At 44.2% G+C, this 19378-nt stretch overlaps 2 protein-coding genes across 4 annotated transcripts in view; one reads left to right on the top strand and one right to left on the bottom strand.

Annotated features, from left to right (window-relative positions):
- ORC3 (origin recognition complex subunit 3) overlaps positions 1-2557 on the top strand; it is a 67172-nt gene extending 64615 nt beyond the window's left edge. For all 3 annotated transcript variants that reach the window (XM_072141984.1, XM_072141981.1, XM_072141983.1), the window contains one exon: positions 2322-2557. In XM_072141984.1, the coding sequence (XP_071998085.1) occupies positions 2322-2427 (106 nt within the window). In that variant the 3' untranslated portion in view covers positions 2428-2557. The remainder of the gene's footprint in view (positions 1-2321) is intronic.
- A 5963-nt stretch (positions 2558-8520) lies between these two features.
- AKIRIN2 (akirin 2) lies at positions 8521-17454 on the bottom strand. Its single transcript, XM_072141980.1, has 5 exons — positions 16922-17454; positions 10776-10910; positions 10188-10331; positions 9421-9492; positions 8521-9151 (listed from the first exon to the last, which is right to left on the bottom strand). The coding sequence occupies exons 1-5, from the start codon at positions 17094-17096 to the stop codon at positions 9141-9143; spliced, it is 537 nt and encodes a 178-aa protein (XP_071998081.1). The 5' UTR covers positions 17097-17454; the 3' UTR covers positions 8521-9140.
- Between the last annotated feature and the right edge of the window lie 1924 nt (positions 17455-19378).

Genomic DNA, 19378 nt, shown 5'->3' with positions numbered 1-19378 from the left:
CTATTTAGTGAAGAGGTAGAGAATGGTATGGTGGGTCATATTTCATGGCAGATAAACTGTTCATTAGATCTATCTATTTGCTTTTCAGCTGTACAAAGCTCCACGTGGTCCAGGTTCACGTTTTCAGTCTCAGCATGTGATTAAATATATGTATCATCCTTATGTGCAGAATTTGATGATAATAACCAATTGCAAGTTTCACCTCAGTCTGTAATAGGCTGACATTATATTGATGCACTTGTACCTTAGCTGTATATATACATTGCTGTGTAGGAAGAGGTAAAAGGGAGACTGCATCCAAAACTAAGGTTTCCCATGATATTAACGGAAAAAAAGGCTGTTAAAAATTAGGGTTAGGCATTTGAAATTTGGCTCTAAAAAATAGGGCTAAAGAGAAAAAATATCTCCTGTACAATGCCTGCCAGCTGGCACCTTACATGATGGTATTCCATTTGTCAGTCCCTCATATTTTCTTTTTCTTGCTGTTTCTGCCGCTGTGTATTACGTTGGTTGTGTAGCAGCAGTGTGAATTTGCCCTTAATAGCATTCGTTCTGTACAAATCATCATACGAGTCATCAGAATCTCTCACATGATGGACTGTAGCACATAGGTATTCCACAAGGGAGGACAATAAGTTCTAACAGATAATAATATGTTCCTGTCACACAGTTATAAATATGGAGCTCACACCTCAAAATCACTAATGGCATATATAACACTACAGTTAATACAGACAAATATTAAAAAATGGGAAGCATGTGATAAGTCACAACACACATTAAAGGGGTATTCTCGTCTGGACATTCACATTTAGTTTCATTAATCTTCTATGTATAAACATTTCTTCAATTCGATGTTATTAAAAAAAATGTTTCTGTGTGAAGATAATTTCTCATAAATGTAGTCATGTTGAACCTTAGAAACGAGATAGCTTCCTCGGATACGACCACCTCACACTCTGGCAGCGGTGGCCAGACATGCGCTATTGAGTCCTGCCTGACCTCCTGGATTCAGCGATCATTACCACAGGGCGGCTGGGGGACCTGCAGTAACTCCCAGACATTTCATATACAAAAACCTTTTGTTTATTTGTGCAATCCCTCCAGCAGAGGTGGCCGTATCCGAGGGACAACATGGCTATGTTTATGGAAAATTATCTTCACACAGGAACATTTTTTTAAATAACATCCTATTGAAGAAATGTTTATGTATGGCAGATTAATGAAACTGAATGTGAATGACCAGATGAGAATACCCCTTTAATGCATGTATAGTAATGTATGCTTTGTATTGTTTTCTAATTGGTGGAAGAAAGCTGCAGAGAATCCATCAGAACACAACAATTGAATGTCAACAGAGAAGGAACAAAGGTGGTACATCCAGAAACTTTCTGTGGTTTGCTGCTCTGCCAGTTTCTTTGCAGGGCAATATATTCAATTCAGTGAGTTTTTTGTATTCCGTAAACATTGTTCTGGATAGACATTAGTATACAGCGAGTCCTGTTTTTTTTCCTATTGTCATGTTTGTAGAGACCCGTATTCTTTCTTTTAATATTTTTATTATTTTATTTTCTTATTTCTAAAATAACAAGAGAAGGATAGTCATGGAGCACACACAGCAGGATGAAATCGGATTGTGTGCACTGTGGCGTCGTTAAAAAAAAAAAAATAAACACAGATTTTAGTTAAACTGCCGTACAAAATGATTCATTAATTTAAAAAAAAAAAAATGGTAAACTGCAAAGATATTATTATGGGTCATGGAGAGACATGAAAATATTATTATGGGTCATAGGGAGACATGAAATCTATTCTCATTTTTTGTAGTGTTTTCAGCGTTCATAAGTTAAAAAAAAAAATAGATTTAGAGTTTCCACATTTGGGCCGACCTGGGGACTGGGGAAAAAACTTTTCTCATGAAACAAGGTAAAGGCCCTTAATTAAAAATGGAAAAAAAAACACACCAAAATGGAAAATATATCCCCTGCCCCCACGAAAATCTAACCAGCAAAAAACAAGCCCTTAAATAATGACGGAAAATTTAAACATTGTTACTTTTAGAAAGCAAGGGTGAAAAAAATTGTACTTTTAGGCCAGTGACCAACGTTGATCAACATTGCATAATTCAGAAGGTTAAGTATTTTCCACCAGTTTCCCGGTGCTTTCTACATAATCATAGAATTCAGTATATGTAAAAAGTTTAATTATAGAAATTTTAATATAACTTTTGTTGTATAACATTTGTCTTTTCCAATTCAAATACAGCAGTGTCTTTATTAGTGGTATCTAGACGTAACATAATAACCTTAACTGGCTTTCAGTGCACGATTCATCAGAGCGGTTTCCGAGCTGGAACTCCTTGGATTTGTAAAGCCAACAAAGCAGAAGACTGACCATGTGGCAAGACTGACCTGGGGTGGATGTTAGCGACTTACATTTATATGAAAACCATGAAGTGAATTTTTTTTTTGTACTTGATGCTGTTTATATTACTCTTTGAGGAATATGAATGCCTGGATGTTGATTTGTTCATTAATAAATTCTTGCTTTGTATTGAGATGAGATGATATAATGCTAAACTTCAAAACAATAGGCAACCACTTTTTCATAAATTAATATCTCTATTATCTAACAGATGTAAAACACAGAATACTGTCCACGATATGCATAATGAAGTTCTTGTAGTGCAGAATTTCATAACCCAGAAAGTCTCATAATTCAAGTCTTGCCCATTATATGCATTTTTTTACATTGATGAACTATAATCAGGGACAGTCCATTAGTATGTTTTTGGTGAGGGTCTGATACAGTGACCCGTCACCAAACCTATACTGTGGGGGATTCGAGAAACAGAACAGCCATATGGTTAGAAAGATGGATTGTGTCCTTAAAAAGCATGGGGATTCTTATCTTATCCCATTGGACAAGAAAAGGCTGCTTACCCCACATTGGGCAAATCACCAACCCCCTTTAAAGCCCTGTCACTTTGTGCTGCTAAATGCAACCCGACACTCAAATCCAAGATGCAGCTTTTTTCTGTAGCTGCAATAGCTGAAAACTATTTTTTTCCAGTATACATTCATTACCTCTAATAATCCACTGCTTCCATCCTGTTTCTTCCTTTCTCTCTTTAATCTGGCATTCTGGTTTGTAAGAAAGATCTGTTTGAAAGTGGAGGGAACAGGAGATGCAGTCTGCGGGTTGGGGAGTGGAATGTTTGCAACACAGCAGTTTGATACACAAGATGAAGGTTATTTACTTCTGTGTGTGCTCTGTCTCCTCTGTACTGGGAACAGTGATACATCCACCTCAGAAGGTAGTGTGTATAGTATTCATAAGGCTGTCTTAGATTATAGGTCTAACTGCTAGTGCTAGAGTGGAGTGTTCAACATTCTGGAAAGTGAGGGAAGCTGCTCTGGCCTCAGTGCCCCTAGCTGATGTCTCAAGGGAAGTGCCTTTTACTTCAGGAGAAGCTGAAGAGGATTTTATACAAGGGGCAAATCAATATACCGGAATGGATCTCCGTTCCGGAAGAAGCTAGGTCAGTGATGGCGAACGTTTTAGAGACTGAGTGCCCAAACTACAACCAAAATCCACTTATTTACCATGGAGTGCCAACATGGCATTTCAAGCAGTAACTTATTGCTACCTGTTCTTCAACAACATTCAATTGTATTGGCTCTCCTAAGGCCACCAACAGAGTTGAAAGAAGGTGGGAAAATTCAGACCATCATTGTAGCTTCTCTCCAGAAAGAATGGTAGGTTCAGCAGCAGGACCTCCAAAGACAGTGCAATTCTGTCCACTGACCTTCTCGCTTTTCCCGCAGTTCAAATAGCCAATGAAATGTCGCTTTAAAATAGCTTTGAGAGCAGAATCTTTAAAGTTGCTTGGGACAGTAGCAGGATTTGGTGGATTTGTTCCTGTTTGGTGAAATTGGGACAATGGCCTTAGTGCCCACAGAAAGGGCTCTAAGTGCCACCTCTGGCACCCGTGCCATAGGTTCGCCACCACTGCTCTATATACTACACTACACAGGAGAGCTGACAGATCCTCTATATACTACACCACACAGGAGAGCTGACAGATCCTCTACACTACACCACACATGAGAGCTGACAGATCCTCTACACTACACCAAACGGGAGCCAACAGACCCTGTACACTACGTCACATAGGAAAGTTGACAGATTCTTCATACTACACAACACATGGGAGCGGACATTTCCTCTATACCAGTGATGGCAAACCTTTTAGACACCGACTGCCCAAACTACAACCAAAACCCACGTATTTTTGCAAAGAGCCAATGTGACAAATTAAGCAGTAACTTATTACTGCCTGTTCTTTCACAGGTTTAAATTGTATAGGCACCCGGGAACACCATAACAGTAGAAAGAAGGAGAAGAAGTTTGGATTATCATTGTAGCTTCCTTCTGGGGTCCTGGGCTGGCTGAGACTGCAAGAGGCCTTGAGTCCTGTCTGGCAAATTCTAGCCTGGGGTGATGGCAAGGGTGCCCATAAAGAGGGCTCTGAGTGCCACCTCTGGCACCCGTGCCATAGGTTCGCCACCACTGAGCTAGGGGGATCATATAGGTATCATTGTTGTCAAAGACTGTCTCCTGCTGTGGTAAAACTATTTTTTTTGCCAAGAGTGAAGTTGATGTTAAAAAGCCTAATATTCCACAAATATTAACATTTCTTCAGGAGGGGATAGACAGTTTTCAATAAATCTTTATAAATGTCTGCATGTATATTTACCATATCTTTGCCAGCCTTTCCCTATTCTTACCATGCTGCCCTCTGCATTTATACACAGCTTCTTCTCTCAATGCTCTAAGCCATACTCATGAAATCACCTACTGTTTCTTCATTCTGTCTTCACTGACAGAGAATGGGAGGGTGGAGGGAGCAGGATGAGTCCTAACACTCCTGCTACAACTCCTATTCAGCAGAGCGCAGGCATATAAACAAAGAATCACAGAGAGGCTTCACATAGCACTAAGGTAAGTAGCAGGAGTGCTGAATCAATTGATGAATACTCAGCGATTCTTATTCAGGCAGTCACATGGGAAACATATGTAAAGGAGTGACCAACCCTTTAAGAATGCACACTATTTAAGATCACTTTTCAGCCCAAAGTGGTTTGATTAATCTCGGATGGTTTTTAACTAGCACAGGACTCGGGAGATTGTTTTAGCCTCCTTCTGTCAATGGAACAGCAGATAACATATCAGAAAATTAGAGAACACACCATTTCTTAACTTTCAAGGTCATTGTGTAGTCCTATGTGAATATATCTTAACATAAGTAAAATAGCAGATGAGATAATTGTAAAAGAACCTGGTACTATTTTTCTTAATTATCTGATAAACCCTATGTAACTGGCAGTCTAACTTTGTAGTTTGCAGTGACTTTGCAAAAATTGTGTGCTTTTCTAAAGTGACTGAAACACTGGCCGGTGTTGAATGGGAAGGCAATTGCCTAGGGTGCCACCCTGCTGCCTTGAAAGTAATCGATGGTATGTGCATCTTTAAGACACACATACCATTGATTACAGGATGCAGGCAGCATGATAGCATCCCTACCTGTGCCCTCTGTACAAGAAAGAGGTAGCAGTGACGTCCTGTATAGTGCTGGCTGAAATTTTTGAGCAGTTGGCACTATATCACTACAGAAGGATCTGATGCTGTGTTAGGAAGTTGTGAATCTCTGTCTTCGCCCCTCTCCTTGACTGCACCGGATTCCAGCAGTCGGCTCCTGCCATGTGGGGAAATAATGCCCCGCTGATGCTTGGAAATAAGTAAGTCTAATTGTATGTCTGAATCCAGAGCATGGCGGGGGAGCAGAGTATAAACTTTATTCACATTGCTGAAGCTCCCTCTGGTTGTTTATGTGATCGGATGAACACACACACACACTGTATGTGTACGAGTGTATGAATAAAGTACATGTCCTGTTTTTATAAAAATAAAATTTGTATTTTCTTAGACAAGTTATTCTTAGGATGCAGACGTCATTTACAAGGCTATTTGTTTAGTTTACTTCTGCCCAAGGAGTTGACAGAAAAGGGAAAATCTTAATTTTTTTTAGCTATCAAAACTAAAAAAAGTGAATGTACATTTTTTTTCTTATCCAAATATAGATTTTCTATCCATGATTAGCTAATATGCTATTCAGCAGCCTTGTGGCTATAGCTAGCACAACTTAATTAGAGTTATTGCCTCTGGTTTGCAAAAAGTTTTATCCTCCCTTGTCACTTTGCAAACAAAGATGGTGGTATAAGGACAAGGACCATGAACCCAGCTGTATTTATTGACATTCACTCCAAAAAAATTAAACCTGAAAGTTCATTACCAGTGTTTCTGGTCCCTCTGTAGCAAGGTTGGGAGCCTAATTTATCAAAAGGGCGAGATGACATGTTAAGGCACAAGCATATGAGTAAATACACTGTTTTTAACACCACAAGTTCTGTAAAATGTTGAACCCCCTTCAATATAAGCATGAAATGACAGGCTGAAATGTATATACCTGCAGGTCTAAAAGGTCCCCCATGCACAGTGCCCTTCCAGCAATGCATCAGAATTACCCATTGCTATTTATACAGTATTAGCCCACATTCAGATGTCTGGAAATAGCAGCTGTGAGCTAGCCACAAAGACAGCAGCCAGCTCCCAGCTGCCAAAGTACAACTGAATTCTGTCATAGACAGATTAATAACTCCCCAATTGTGTCTCACCGCCGCTCTGCAAAGCATAGAGCAGGTCCTATATCTAACCCCGATTTGGGGCATGGCTGCTTACCCCACCCCTCTTGGCAGCTAGTGGCAATTCACGTGTTTATCTCCACAAGATTTATCAAGGCGTCTACTCCAGAATACTGGAGTAATTTTCACCTGAAATGCCATGTGCCACATTTATTGAAGGTTTTCGACCATTTCATGCAGTTTTCAGTAGTCCATTGTCCATTGTGTTGCAGAAAACTAGACCAATTAATAGGCGCAAAGCACAACTTTCCAGTCTTGTACCAGATTAATATTCCAGGAACAGATACAGAGATTAATCTGGTGAAACAGTCTAGTGCTACTCTGCACTGGTCTTCTGCATCTTCCACAAGGTGTTAACCTCCACAAGAACTTGGGGTAAGTTATCTTGGCGTATATACCAGCGTATACCAGAGAGTGGACATGGTGCATTTCACTCGTTTAACAGATGCTACAATAATAGAACTGTTGAAGAAGCAATAGTTCGGTTCCAATAGCAACTGCTACAGCCACATTTCATAACGGCTTTAGAAGGGCCAAAACATGCTGTACTTTTCTTCATACATCAGATTTCATCACAGAAATGAAGAGGGAAAACAGCCTTAACCAATCATTAAAGACAGAACATATAACTGGACGAGCATCAATAACCTTTGTCATTTGCAAACAGTTTTCTATTGTTTAGACGTCACATCATAAGCTTTTACTAACTTTAATTAGAATATGCAACTCAAACAGTCACAAGGGCAGAGAGCAGCTTCATATTTGTCTTGCAGCCATTGTGCCGAATCAGAAGAGATTTGTCTGGCATCAATATAATGTTATACAGTGAGGGACAAGTCAACCCCACCCCAGTGATATCGGCCCGATGCATCCCCCGCACTTCCAGCCAAGTATCAAGTGATGCAACCAAAACGTATGAATAGAGACTTTACCGCACCATAAAGCTTAGAAAGGGGCATCACAAGAAAGGTCACTACTTGATGCTGGGACCATTAATGCAAGCAAAATCCTCAACAGGAATTAACTACACCAGCATGACTACTCCAGCCCTCTCATGGTGCAATATAAGAGGTTTCCTGGATTGTTCAGGGAAAGGTGCCTGACACATGTACCCTTCCTGATTGACACCTTTCAAGTTTAGCAGCCGCAAAGATTTAACCTTTTCATACCACCATTTTAAACCCAAGTTTAGGAGAGGGTGGATTGAATTTACCTACAGGCTACTCTACAGGAAGAAACAAGTGACATGGCCGCGGCTTTAATGACACCAGTGTCAAGTGGCTGGCCCCTAGCACTTCCGCATCTGTGAGATTATGTGCTACTAACGCTAGGTAAAGCCCCCCCACCCAATGTCTGCACCAAGATCAGCTCTACAGGAGACAGCAATAGTGAATGAGCCTTTAAAAAGGATTTTCACAACACATCCACAAATTGTCATATATACCCAATTCCCAACTGCAGGGTGTGTGCATCACTCTCCAGTCAAGTCTATGAGAGAGCTAAAAATAAATTAGACCGTTTGTGTGGCCATTTACTGCAACCCTACAGACTTATAATAGATTGGTGAGCTGCCGTGGGACGGGATCGGATGACCCTCCTTCTTGAGATAGCTGCCAATGGATGGTTGGGAATAATTGTAGGATGTCCCAATATAAATTAAAAGATGATACTGGTGTAAAATATTGTCAACCTGACTAATGACCAGATCATCATATTGTTGTCTTTATAACATATTGGGAAAAACACAGCTTTTGTACTTTTTTTTTTTTTATTTACCAACTAATTTCCAGTACTACAAGGCAGTTAAACAATGAAAGACAGAAAAAAATGCAATAAACAATTGTTAAAGACTGATAGAATAAATAAAAACTACAAAACAAGTAATCAAATCCGTATTGCCTCCCCCACAAAAGTTCTTTAAAATGCACATGCCCCATTTTCTTTTTCCAAAGTCAGATCCGAGAAATGTCATTTAAAAAAAAAAAAGTCCCATTGTTTCTGCCACCGTGTTTCTGCAGACAGTGGACACTGTAGTTGTAGTGAACTGTTAAAAGATGACCGATTTCTATGACAGTTACAGGGCATGTTCCTGAACACCAGCTTTAATCCATTTTAAAACATTAACAAAAAAGAAGCCAGATTTCAATGATACAGCAATGAGGCCACTGGTATATTAATACAGGTAGCATAGATCCACATCCAGGTGGCACTGACATCAGGGAGCACTCGAAACCAGTTGCTGCATAAGAGTGGTTGCCACTGACAGAAGCTTGAAGTAAGCTGTGTTCACAGGGTAGGGAATATGGCCTTGCTGCAATTCATTACTAGGACATCTTGCAGCAATACGGGGAGAACAGCCAGGTAAAGAGGAACAATTCATGAGACATCTGCAAAAAGAAAACTTTCATTAAAATATGGACAAACAGAGTTATGTCCTACCTACTCCCTTCTAATACAGCACATCATCTAGAAAGTCAAGAAGTGTAGTCTGCATGTCACAATGAATAGGAAATCCCCAGTAATGAGCAACATAAAATACACAACCACACCATTAGTCCCTGCTTGTCCCACACCACCCATGTTCAGCTAATGTACAATTACAGTAAACATGAGGGCTGGATGCATTGTAGAAGCTAGTACTACATGCTATACTTACAGCTAGCAGGCTGCTCTCCATATCGTCGCATAATCTGGTCATGCGTGAACTTCACAAAAGCATCATATTGTTCTACAAGAGAAGAAAAAGACAAAAAGTAGAAATTGAGTCTCATCTCCCATGTCTTGGTCCACTGTCTGCTTCTCTCCTTAAATTTAAATAACCAAATAAAAAACACAAAGTGAGGATAGAGAATGTTTTCAAATATTTTTGGTAGGCCCCACCAAACTTAGTAACCCAATGGCACAGGGATGATGCATTGACAGCTGCTGCTGACTATACATCACAGTAGACACTATTGAGACTCAAGGGAGACACCTTCATCCCGATAATGTACATTCAAGCAGAGCCCCAGGGCAACGAAATGCCACCCTGGGACTCGATCATGTAAATCCAGTGACACTGCAGCAGCCTTGGGCCTTTTCTACAGAAACTACCATACAAGAACCTTTACTATTTTGTAGTTTAAACAGAAAAAGGCATTTTCCCCACTACAGACTCATTCTCTATCCCAAGGATAAGACCATTGAATCACTGAATTTCCAGCAACCAGATAGCCGGGGCCTCTATGTACCCCATGTGAACACGTCCAATCACACTGCAGCGTGACCATGGCGGCGCACTGTTCTTCAGTGTCAGACATCCATGTCTTGTGGACAAGGGCTTTTAAGGCCTCTCAGGGCCTGCCCTGACATTACAGCCACATGCAGCTCACATTCATAGTACACTTCCCATGTAGGCACCACCAGGCATAAGGATGGCCATACCTGCCAATTTTGTGGTCAATATTTCTTCATACTCTTCACGAACTTTATCCTCTCTCTCTTTTAAAAGACGTTCACATATCATTCCAACCTGTCTCAGCGTAAAAAGTGGCTGTTCCTTCCTCAGCGTTGACGCGGATGATGTCCCTTTAATTAAAATAATCATGTTTAGATTTAATGGCCAAGAAAATGCTAAATTTCCAGCGGACTCAAAGAGATTATTTAATAAGCGATTCTTAAAGGGATTTTACAAAATAAGTGAAGTTATTTCATTGGTTGCATCCATATCATGAAATAGAAGTGCGGACATCACAGTATCATGGGACCTAGAGCAATGCAGTACTGGGGAGGATGCATGGACCGGCTTATCAGATATTAGGAAGAGAACACAAGCAGCAAGTGCAATACTAAGGGCACATTAAACTGAAAATCCGACACCATAAGATAAAGAGATAAGAGAATGTCAGCAGTACATACAAGTACCCAAAACCAATCCCATGTTTATGGGCGACTGTGTGTGTCCTGAGCGGTTAGCATTTCTACCAGGTGCATCAGTCCCAAATAATGAAAGGCCAACTACCAGATACTCACCAGGTAAATTTTGGCTGACTGGCAGAAAATGATGGCCTTCACTGGTACAGGGCTCCGTCTGCTGGAAGCTGCTTTCTAAATGCCTCCTCTTCTGCATGCGCTTGTATTCTTGCTTAATGTTGTAAAGGATTTGTTCTGCAAAGGAGAAACAGAGGTTAAATGTGCAGATGCCCCAGACAGTCATCCTCCTCCGCATATTCACTACATTCATATCACATGACGCATCAGGGCTGGTCCGATCATTTGCCATCTTAGCAATTTATTATTCTTAGCAGAACTCTCAAATTAACATTGGCGCCAATGGAGGGGGAATCATTTAGGTTTTAAAGGACATCTACCACCAGGAGGAAAGATTGTATGCAAATGAGCCTGATGGGCTCCAGGTTTTATTGGTGTTAATGGAGCTTGGAGCCCCTCAGGCTTATTTGCATAGTCTTTTATCCTGATGGTAGATGCCCTTTTATGAAAAATGCAATTCAGATGGTTCTTGCGGATGACATCCACCTCCTATATATATATACACACCCAAATAACACACTCATAAGTAGAGTCTACAAAGCAGCCATTATGGAATGGATAACCACAGAACATCATAACGATTGTAGAGCCCGATGAATACAACTGGACATAACGTCAACACTATAGCAAGATTACAATTGCTACACCATAAAGCCTGGACCAGGTCCAGAGCCCTCTGGTTTACAAAATGTACGAGCCTGAGGTATGGCCCAATGTTCATGTGAACAAAACCCTTTATCGTCATCACAAGCACCAACTTCTCAAACTGAGCAGGAAGTTACTGGAGACGTCAGCAAGAACATTGTGCAAGAAAACTATTCTTGACAGATGTGTTATAACATCTTGTGACTAATCCTCCATTGTAAAGGGACATCTCTGAAGGACAGAAGATCTCTTGTGCCTCACTCATAGGTGCCATACAGGATGGATCACTTGTCCATACTGTATATAATCCTTGATATGAGGGAGATATTATTCCATATAATACAGCACCAATATTGAAAGCAGCCGTGTTCTCTCTAATATCTGGGGTGAAGTAACTCTGCAGCTGCCATGGCCCAGACTATTGTACTAGCCAAGTGGAGGTAACCCATTTTCCCTAGCTGCATGTCTGTGTGCTATATAAAACGTTACCGCCCCCTTGGCTAATATAAGCCAAATCCCAGCTCATTTACGTTTGAAAGTTCATAGTTCCTATGCTCCTAGTGCTCAGGACCGGCTTCACAGCTGCATTTGGCCTGGGAATGCGGTCCATATTTTGGATGTATTGGTCCGATCTTGTGTCAGCTGAACTGGCCTAAAAGATCTGAGGCCGAAACCTGATACTACAGTTAAAGAGAACCCGTCATGCAAAATAACCCTGCTAAACTAAATATATTTTCATAAACTGCCATTAGAGAGCATTGCCTCTATCCCTTCATTGCCCCTCTACATGCATGTAAACTTAAGCAATGAGGTCCTAAAGCTGTATGCAAATGACCTGTGAAATGTCCAATGAAGCATTAGCATATTCAAGCTGTCCACTCTATTCATGAGTGGGAGGCACAGCCACACCCCCAGTGCATGACTGGCAGCCTGTATAATAATGTGAGGCTGTATAATGATGTGCTTCCTGGTGCTGGTGGCCACGCCCCCTGCAGCCTGTGTGTGTATAGGAGAGATACAACAGCTCCAGGCAGAACATGTCAGGTACATATGTAGCTGATGTCTGTGTATCACACATGTGTATTAGGAGGATGCAGCACAGATACCAGCAATACTTTACTATACATTACACACAGACCTGAGCAGGGGGAGGAGAGGGGAGGGGGAACAGGGGTGACATCACTGCCTCTGACCATGTGACCAGCCTCATTTACATAATAAAGAAAAGATGATTTTATAATGATTAATGTATGAAATAACTAGATAAAGGCTGTGATGGAATCCTTGTGAGCTGCTCCAACAGGTAGTAGTGACAGGACTAGTGACACAGACCTGATGACAGGTGTCCTTTAAAGAAGAACGATGCATAGATACCCAAAAGGGCGTATAAACCCACAGTATGAATGTAGCACATGGCCACATTCTGACAGACAGTGGTTTTATTTGCTGAACTGGAAGATAAGCATTTCAGGGGGCAGTCAAACATGGCCCTTGTATTGCGATGAGTAACCAGCACAATGTTTAAGAAACTAGGTGCCAGTTACTGAACACATGTGTTTCAATGGAAACGTGTATGCGATCGGCTAAGACCTGTGGGTTCTCGCATTGCATTTGAGGGTGCAGTCACACGTGGCGCTTGCATTGCATTTACAAAGTATAGTTTGCACCAGAGACAACTGCAGACCCTTCTCAGACACTTAAGATAACACTATGGAGATCAGTGTAACCTGTTCAGCTAGCGTTAGCTATAAAGAAGCACAGTAAGCTGCACAGTAAAAACAAAAGGAAAGCAGACCTACAACCACACCATTTCCCCATAGATACTTCTGAATGGGTTTGGTCAGAGCCATGTGACTGGTAAACACTATTCTGTAATGTACCTCAGTCACCCTCTGACTAGACACAATGGTTAAAGAGTTCACTAGAAGAACCAGTATTAACTACTAGCCACAAGCAAGAGTCATTCACATACTAGAACGCCCTATACTAGCAATATATACACATGTATTAGGGCGCAGCCAAAACCAGACTCTGACCATCCCATGTAAGACTTGTATAAATTACACTAATACAGGGAAACTTTGCCCAAGACAAAAACAATTATTTTTTTCCTTTCATCCTGGGAGCCCATGGAAAACAGTGGGGGCTGCAGTATGTGTATAATAACTATGAGGGTGCGTTCACACATTTATGTGTGTGCCCCATTATATTGCTGTTAACCCCTTACTGACGTGTGCCGTAATCAATAAATAAGGTGATCAAAAGGTCCTAAAAATGATAGCAATTAAAACGTCATCAAAAGTCACTAAAAATGACACCACCCACAGCTTCATACACCAAAGTATGAAAAGTAATAGCACCAGAAGATGGCAAAATCAATTATGAAGGTTTTAATTTTTGTAAATGTATGAAAGCATTATAAAACCTATATAAATTTGGTATCCCTGTAATCGTACCGACCCAAAGAATAAGGTAGACATGTCATTTAGGGCACAGTGATAGCCGTAAAATCCAAGCCCACAAGAAAACGGCTCAAATGTGGGTTCTCACCATTTTCACTGCATTTGGAATTTTTTCCCCACTTCCCAGTACATGGCATGGAATATTAAATACCATCACTACAAAGTGCAGTTTGTTACGCAGAAAAGGGAGTGAAAACTCTATCCATCTGAAAAAGGCCAAAACCTGATACTGCAGTTACATGAGACCGATGCATGGATACCTATATTCCTAGGGCGCATAAACCACGGCTGGTGGTTTTATATGCTGAACTGGAAAATAACTCCCTTCTGCACCCTAATTTCCCTCCACACTGAGGACCTGCAGGAGGTCACCACAGACAAAACCACAAAAACTGGACGTGTTTGGATTCCCCAATATATACAGGGACTTCTGGGATCTTCCAAGACACCCTGGACTGAAGTGCCGTGGATATAAAAAGGAACACAAGACATGCGCGTAACCCGGAAGTCCCATGTAGTATAGGGCAGATCAGAGAGACTGATGATGGATTCAAATAAATATCTCGGTTATTGCACACATATCCAATCAGTGTCTTACACAAAGCAAGACTGACTGCCAGCAGCAGGGCCCTACAATCTGCTAAATGTTGGGTGGTTGCTCTCCGCCATGTAGGTGTAGAGACCACCAATGAGTGCAGTCACCAAGGTTCACTGTCGCATTCGTGACAGAATTCACCAACTCCACAAAGATATAGTAAAGTATAAACAAACAATGATGAAACCTCCTATCTAAAGATTTAGGCCATGATTGACCAACATTTATGGTTCCATGGCTATATGGTCAATGCTAGCCCAGAAGTTATATAAATACCACGGGACAGCAATAAATACCAGACCCATCAGAGCAGATAATAATCGTGGAGACCCCAAAGCAGACAATAATAGTGCAGACACAAAAACAAAGAAAACAAACACTCTCCTCTTCTGCTCCCCGGACAGCATTGCAGCCTCTTCTCTCCTCCATGTCCTGTGCTAGTTGTATGTGGCGGCATCAGGACCCAGAGCAGAACTGTGCCAGGAGCAGCACAGGAGACTGGTATTTACAAATCAGCATCAAGAAGGAGGACACAGAGTGGAGTGGCAGGAGAGGACTTCACAGCTGCACTCTCCTCTACCTGGCCTCCTGCACCATTACGTTATATCCAGTATGGAAGCGCTCAATGGACTGTCAGCGGGGTGCACATGTAGCCCACCAGCTTCAGATTGTGCATCCTCCTCTAGGCTGTTAGTTGAGCTGAACTTTATGTACATGCTCAGTAGTGAAGCTCCTCTGCTACAGATCAGTGATATAAGACTAGCAATTCAACCAAAAGGACTTCTTTAATTTAAAGACGACCTGTCATGGCAATTTAGGACACTAAACCACTAAACATAAGGACCTGTGGTTGGTTTAGTGTCCCAAATCACTTCAGATAGTCCCGCTGAGGCAGCTAGTATAAAATAAGGACCTATGGGTGGCCCAAATCCACCAGACAGAGAGGAAGGCAAATCCCACTCAATGCAACATCCTCCAGCAACAAGTGATGGCAGACGTAACCGCATCTCACTATAATAATGCCCCCCTTCTCCTCCTGGCACTCACACCTTGCCCCCCCCCCCCTTTCTCCTCCTGGCACTCACACCTTGCCCCCCCCCTTCTCCTCCTGGCACTCACACCTTGCCACCCCCCCCCCCCTCCTGGCACTCACACCTTGACACCCCCCCCCCTTTCTCCTCCTGGCACTCACACCTTGACCCCCCCCCCCCTTCTCCTCCTGGCACTCACACCTTGACCCCGACCCCCTTCTCCTCCTGGCACTCACACCTTGACCCCGACCCCCTTCTCCTCCTGGCACTCACACCTTGACCCCCCCCCCCTTCTCCTCCTGGCACTCACACCTTGACCCCCCCCCCCTTCTCCTCCTGGCACTCACACCTTGACCCCCCCCCCTTCTCCTCCTGGCACTCACACCTTGACCCCCCCCTTCTCCTCCTGGCACTCACACCTTGCCCCCCCCCCTTCTCCTCCTGGCACTCACACCTTGCCCCCCCCCCTTCTCCTCCTGGCACTCACACCTTGACCCCCCCCTTCTCCTCCTGGCACTCACACCTTGCCCCCCCCCCTTCTCCTCCTGGCACTCACACCTTGCCCCCCCCCCTTCTCCTCCTGGCACTCACACCTTGCCCCCCCCCCTTCTCCTCCTGGCACTTACACCTTGCCCCCCCCCCCTTCTCCTCCTGGCACTCACACCTTGCCCCCCCCCTTCTCCTCCTGGCACTCACACCTTGCCCCCCCCCCCCCTTCTCCTCCTGGCACTCACACCTTGCCCCCCCCCCTTCTCCTCCTGGCACTCACACCTTGCCCCCCCCCCCTTCTCCTCCTGGCACTCACACCTTGCCCCCCCCCCTTCTCCTCCTGGCACTCACACCTTGCCCCCCCCCCCCTTCTCCTCCTGGCACTCACACCTTGCCCCCCCCCCCTTCTCCTCCTGGCACTCACACCTTGCCCCCCCCCCCCCTTCTCCTCCTGGCACTCACACCTTGCCCCCCCCCCCTTCTCCTCCTGGCACTCACACCTTGCCCCCCCCCCCTTCTCCTCCTGGCACTCACACCTTGCCCCCCCCCCCTTCTGGCACTCACACCTTGCCCCCCCCCCCCTTCTCCTCCTGGCACTCACACCTTGCCCCCCCCCCCCCTTCTCCTCCTGGCACTCACACCTTGCCCCCCCCCCCTTCTCCTCCTGGCACTCACACCTTGCCCCCCCCCCCTTCTCCTCCTGGCACTCACACCTTGCCCCCCCCCCCTTCTCCTCCTGGCACTCACACCTTGCCCCCCCCCCCTTCTGGCACTCACACCTTGCCCCCCCCCCCCCCTTCTCCTCCTGGCACTCACACCTTGCCCCCCCCCCCCCCCCTTCTCCTCCTGGCACTCACACCCGGCTCCCCCCCTCCTTCCATGCCCATCCCCGACACCAGGCCTTACCTGCGGTTAGACGGGAGGACACTTCCCCGAAAGGTGACGGCTCCATACGGAGGTACTTCTGTGGGGAGGGTCCGGAGGGGGACAGGGGGGCGCATCTCCGTCTCTTTGGGGAGGCCGCCGGGCTCAGCAGGGGGTCAAAGTCGATAGTCCTTTTAAGGGTGGCTCCACAGGCCATGTCCGGGCGGGTGACTGGGTCACTACGAGCTGACGAGACGGTTCACACAACGGCTCCGTTCCGGACTTCCCGGCCTCTCTTCAGGCGCTGCCTGCTCCGCCTCCGGCCGTCCGCCCACTTCGGTTCTTCGCCCTTCAGTTCCCGCGGTGGGTGCCACAGATGTATCGGCCTCGCCTAAGGCACGGAGCTGCGGGGCTGAGGAGGATGGCGAGGGATGCTAGAGCCGCTCACAATGACGCCGTGCAATTACAGGCTCGAGCTCCTTCCCTCTGCTCTCAATATGGCGTTAATAACAACGCCACTGATTCATTCTCGCACCAGCAAGCACCGGGGCTGCGCAGAGGATTCTGGGAAAGCTAGTACGCCTAAAGCCCCTGTCTATTCAACACAGCGGGGAGGAACTACAATACCCGACATGCAACACTTCGAGGAAGTCGCTTCCGTGTTTGAATTTAAATCCCCATAGTTGTTTTGAAACTTGTGGTCTGTGCTGTGCGCTCATTGGCAGCCCGGGCACGTACTGACCAGCGCTGCCCGCTATTCATTAGACAGCAGCAATGTGTACGTGTGCACAGGGGCCTAGTCCTGTGCGCCCCCTGTGTGCCTGCGCTGAGGGTACTGGAGCAGGGGGATGGGGCCCACTGGAGGCTCTAGCTCGTGTGCGGGGCATTTACCTTCCAAATAAGCTTCCGTCTACTCTTCCTTCTTCCCCATTTCTACTATCCCCTGTCACCTGCTCCTTGTGTTTATTACGTTGAATAGCTTTAAACCTGATTTTGAAAATCCCATTCCTGTGGTCCATGTGATACATCCCAGTGCCATACCAGAGATACCAAATCATTTTTCTGTATTGTCATTCTCTGACACCAGTACCTTTTTCGTACTTCAAGAAAACCTGTCGGGTCGATTTGGGACCCTAAACCAACTACCATGCCAGCTGTACGACTGTCACACTGCATGGTGCTTCCACTCCCATCCAAAAGCATGCATGTATATAGGATTATAATACATTTCTGGGGGGGGGGGGGGGTTGATTTAAATGACCAGATTTTGAAGCCCTACAGTGCCACTATAAAAACTAAAATCTGGTACAAAAAATAGCAATTCACCTTGTACAGATGGCAATGTACAGTGCCTTTGTCCTTTTTAGAAAGACCAGCCACCAGGGTACATATCTAGAGCACCAGGAAAATGTAATAAAATCACTTCTCTTGGGAGAAGGGGAGGGGAAGAGCTCTTCAGTAACTGTTATACGAATAGTGCCAGGGCAGCACTTTGAGTCTGTGGTGCCACCGACAGAAAAAAAACACCCGCCCCCCCAAAAAAATGTGTATACTCAAAGAATGGTATGCGCAAGGACACCATATACCAATGTGATACATGCTTTCCAAACCTGGGCTGTGTAGGAAGGGCTGCTTCCAAATTTACCACACAGCCCTGGAAGTGTAATTTGTTACAAAATCCCAACCAATCTGATATTTGCCCATTGGTTACTTTATCAAATTTATTTAATACTAAAAGCATCATCATTATACCCCTAGATCAGTGGTTCTTAACCGGGGTTCTATCAAACCCTAGGGGTTTGGTGAGTCAGTCTCAGGGGTTTGGCAGAGCCTCCACCATGGAGGTAAAGACACAACCAACTCATTATGTAAATAAGTAAGGACATGTCCCACTTGGCCATCACATGCTGCAGATAATCACGTTACACTAATTGGTCAATCAGTGCTGCAGGGAATTTAGTGTGCTCAGTAGTCACTGTGTGACTGTTGTAGTCGTACATTGTGTGGTTTCTTTCTTAATATTTTAATCCATACTATGTTGAGCAAAAAAAGAAAGTTGTCAGACTACTATGTACAACATGGATTCACATATATCACGGAACGTCATGGGAGTCAGCGTCCTATCTGCATGATTTGCCATGCCAAGTTGAGCAACTCTAGTCTTGCACAAGCAAAACTGAAGGGACACGTCTTGAAGCTGCATAGAGATGTGAAATACAAGAACACAACGCTTGCTGAATTCAAGGTGAAAAGAGCCAGATTTAATGAAAGGGCCACTCTGCCTGCTCTTGGATTTGTACCCGTGAACAAACCGATCCTCACTGTATCGTACAATGTTGTTTACCTGATTGCTAAGCAGCGCAAGTTGCACACCATGGGTAAAACACTCCTAAAACCAGCAGCGTTAATATTACGAATCTGATACTTAGAACAGTGGCCGAAGGTAAATTATCCCAAATTCCCCTTTCAAATGACAGTGAGAATGACAGGAGTAAAGAC

Source organism: Engystomops pustulosus, chromosome 3, assembly GCF_040894005.1.
Source record: "Engystomops pustulosus chromosome 3, aEngPut4.maternal, whole genome shotgun sequence".
NCBI lineage: Eukaryota > Metazoa > Chordata > Amphibia > Anura > Leptodactylidae > Engystomops > Engystomops pustulosus.
Note: the sequence above shows the minus strand (reverse complement) of the source record. Positions and strands in the feature narration are given on the sequence as shown.

Coding starts and splice junctions, on each gene's coding strand:
- AKIRIN2 (XM_072141980.1), bottom strand. CDS start 17,096: ATGGCCTGTGGAGCCACCCTTAAAAGGACTATCGACTTTGACCCCCTG. Junction 10,911..16,921: donor GTCCTCCCGTCTAACCGCAG/GTAAGGCCTGGT, acceptor TCTCCTTTGCAG/AACAAATCCTTTACAACATT. Junction 9,493..10,187: donor ATTGACCACAAAATTGGCAG/GTATGGCCATCC, acceptor CTTCTCTTGTAG/AACAATATGATGCTTTTGTG.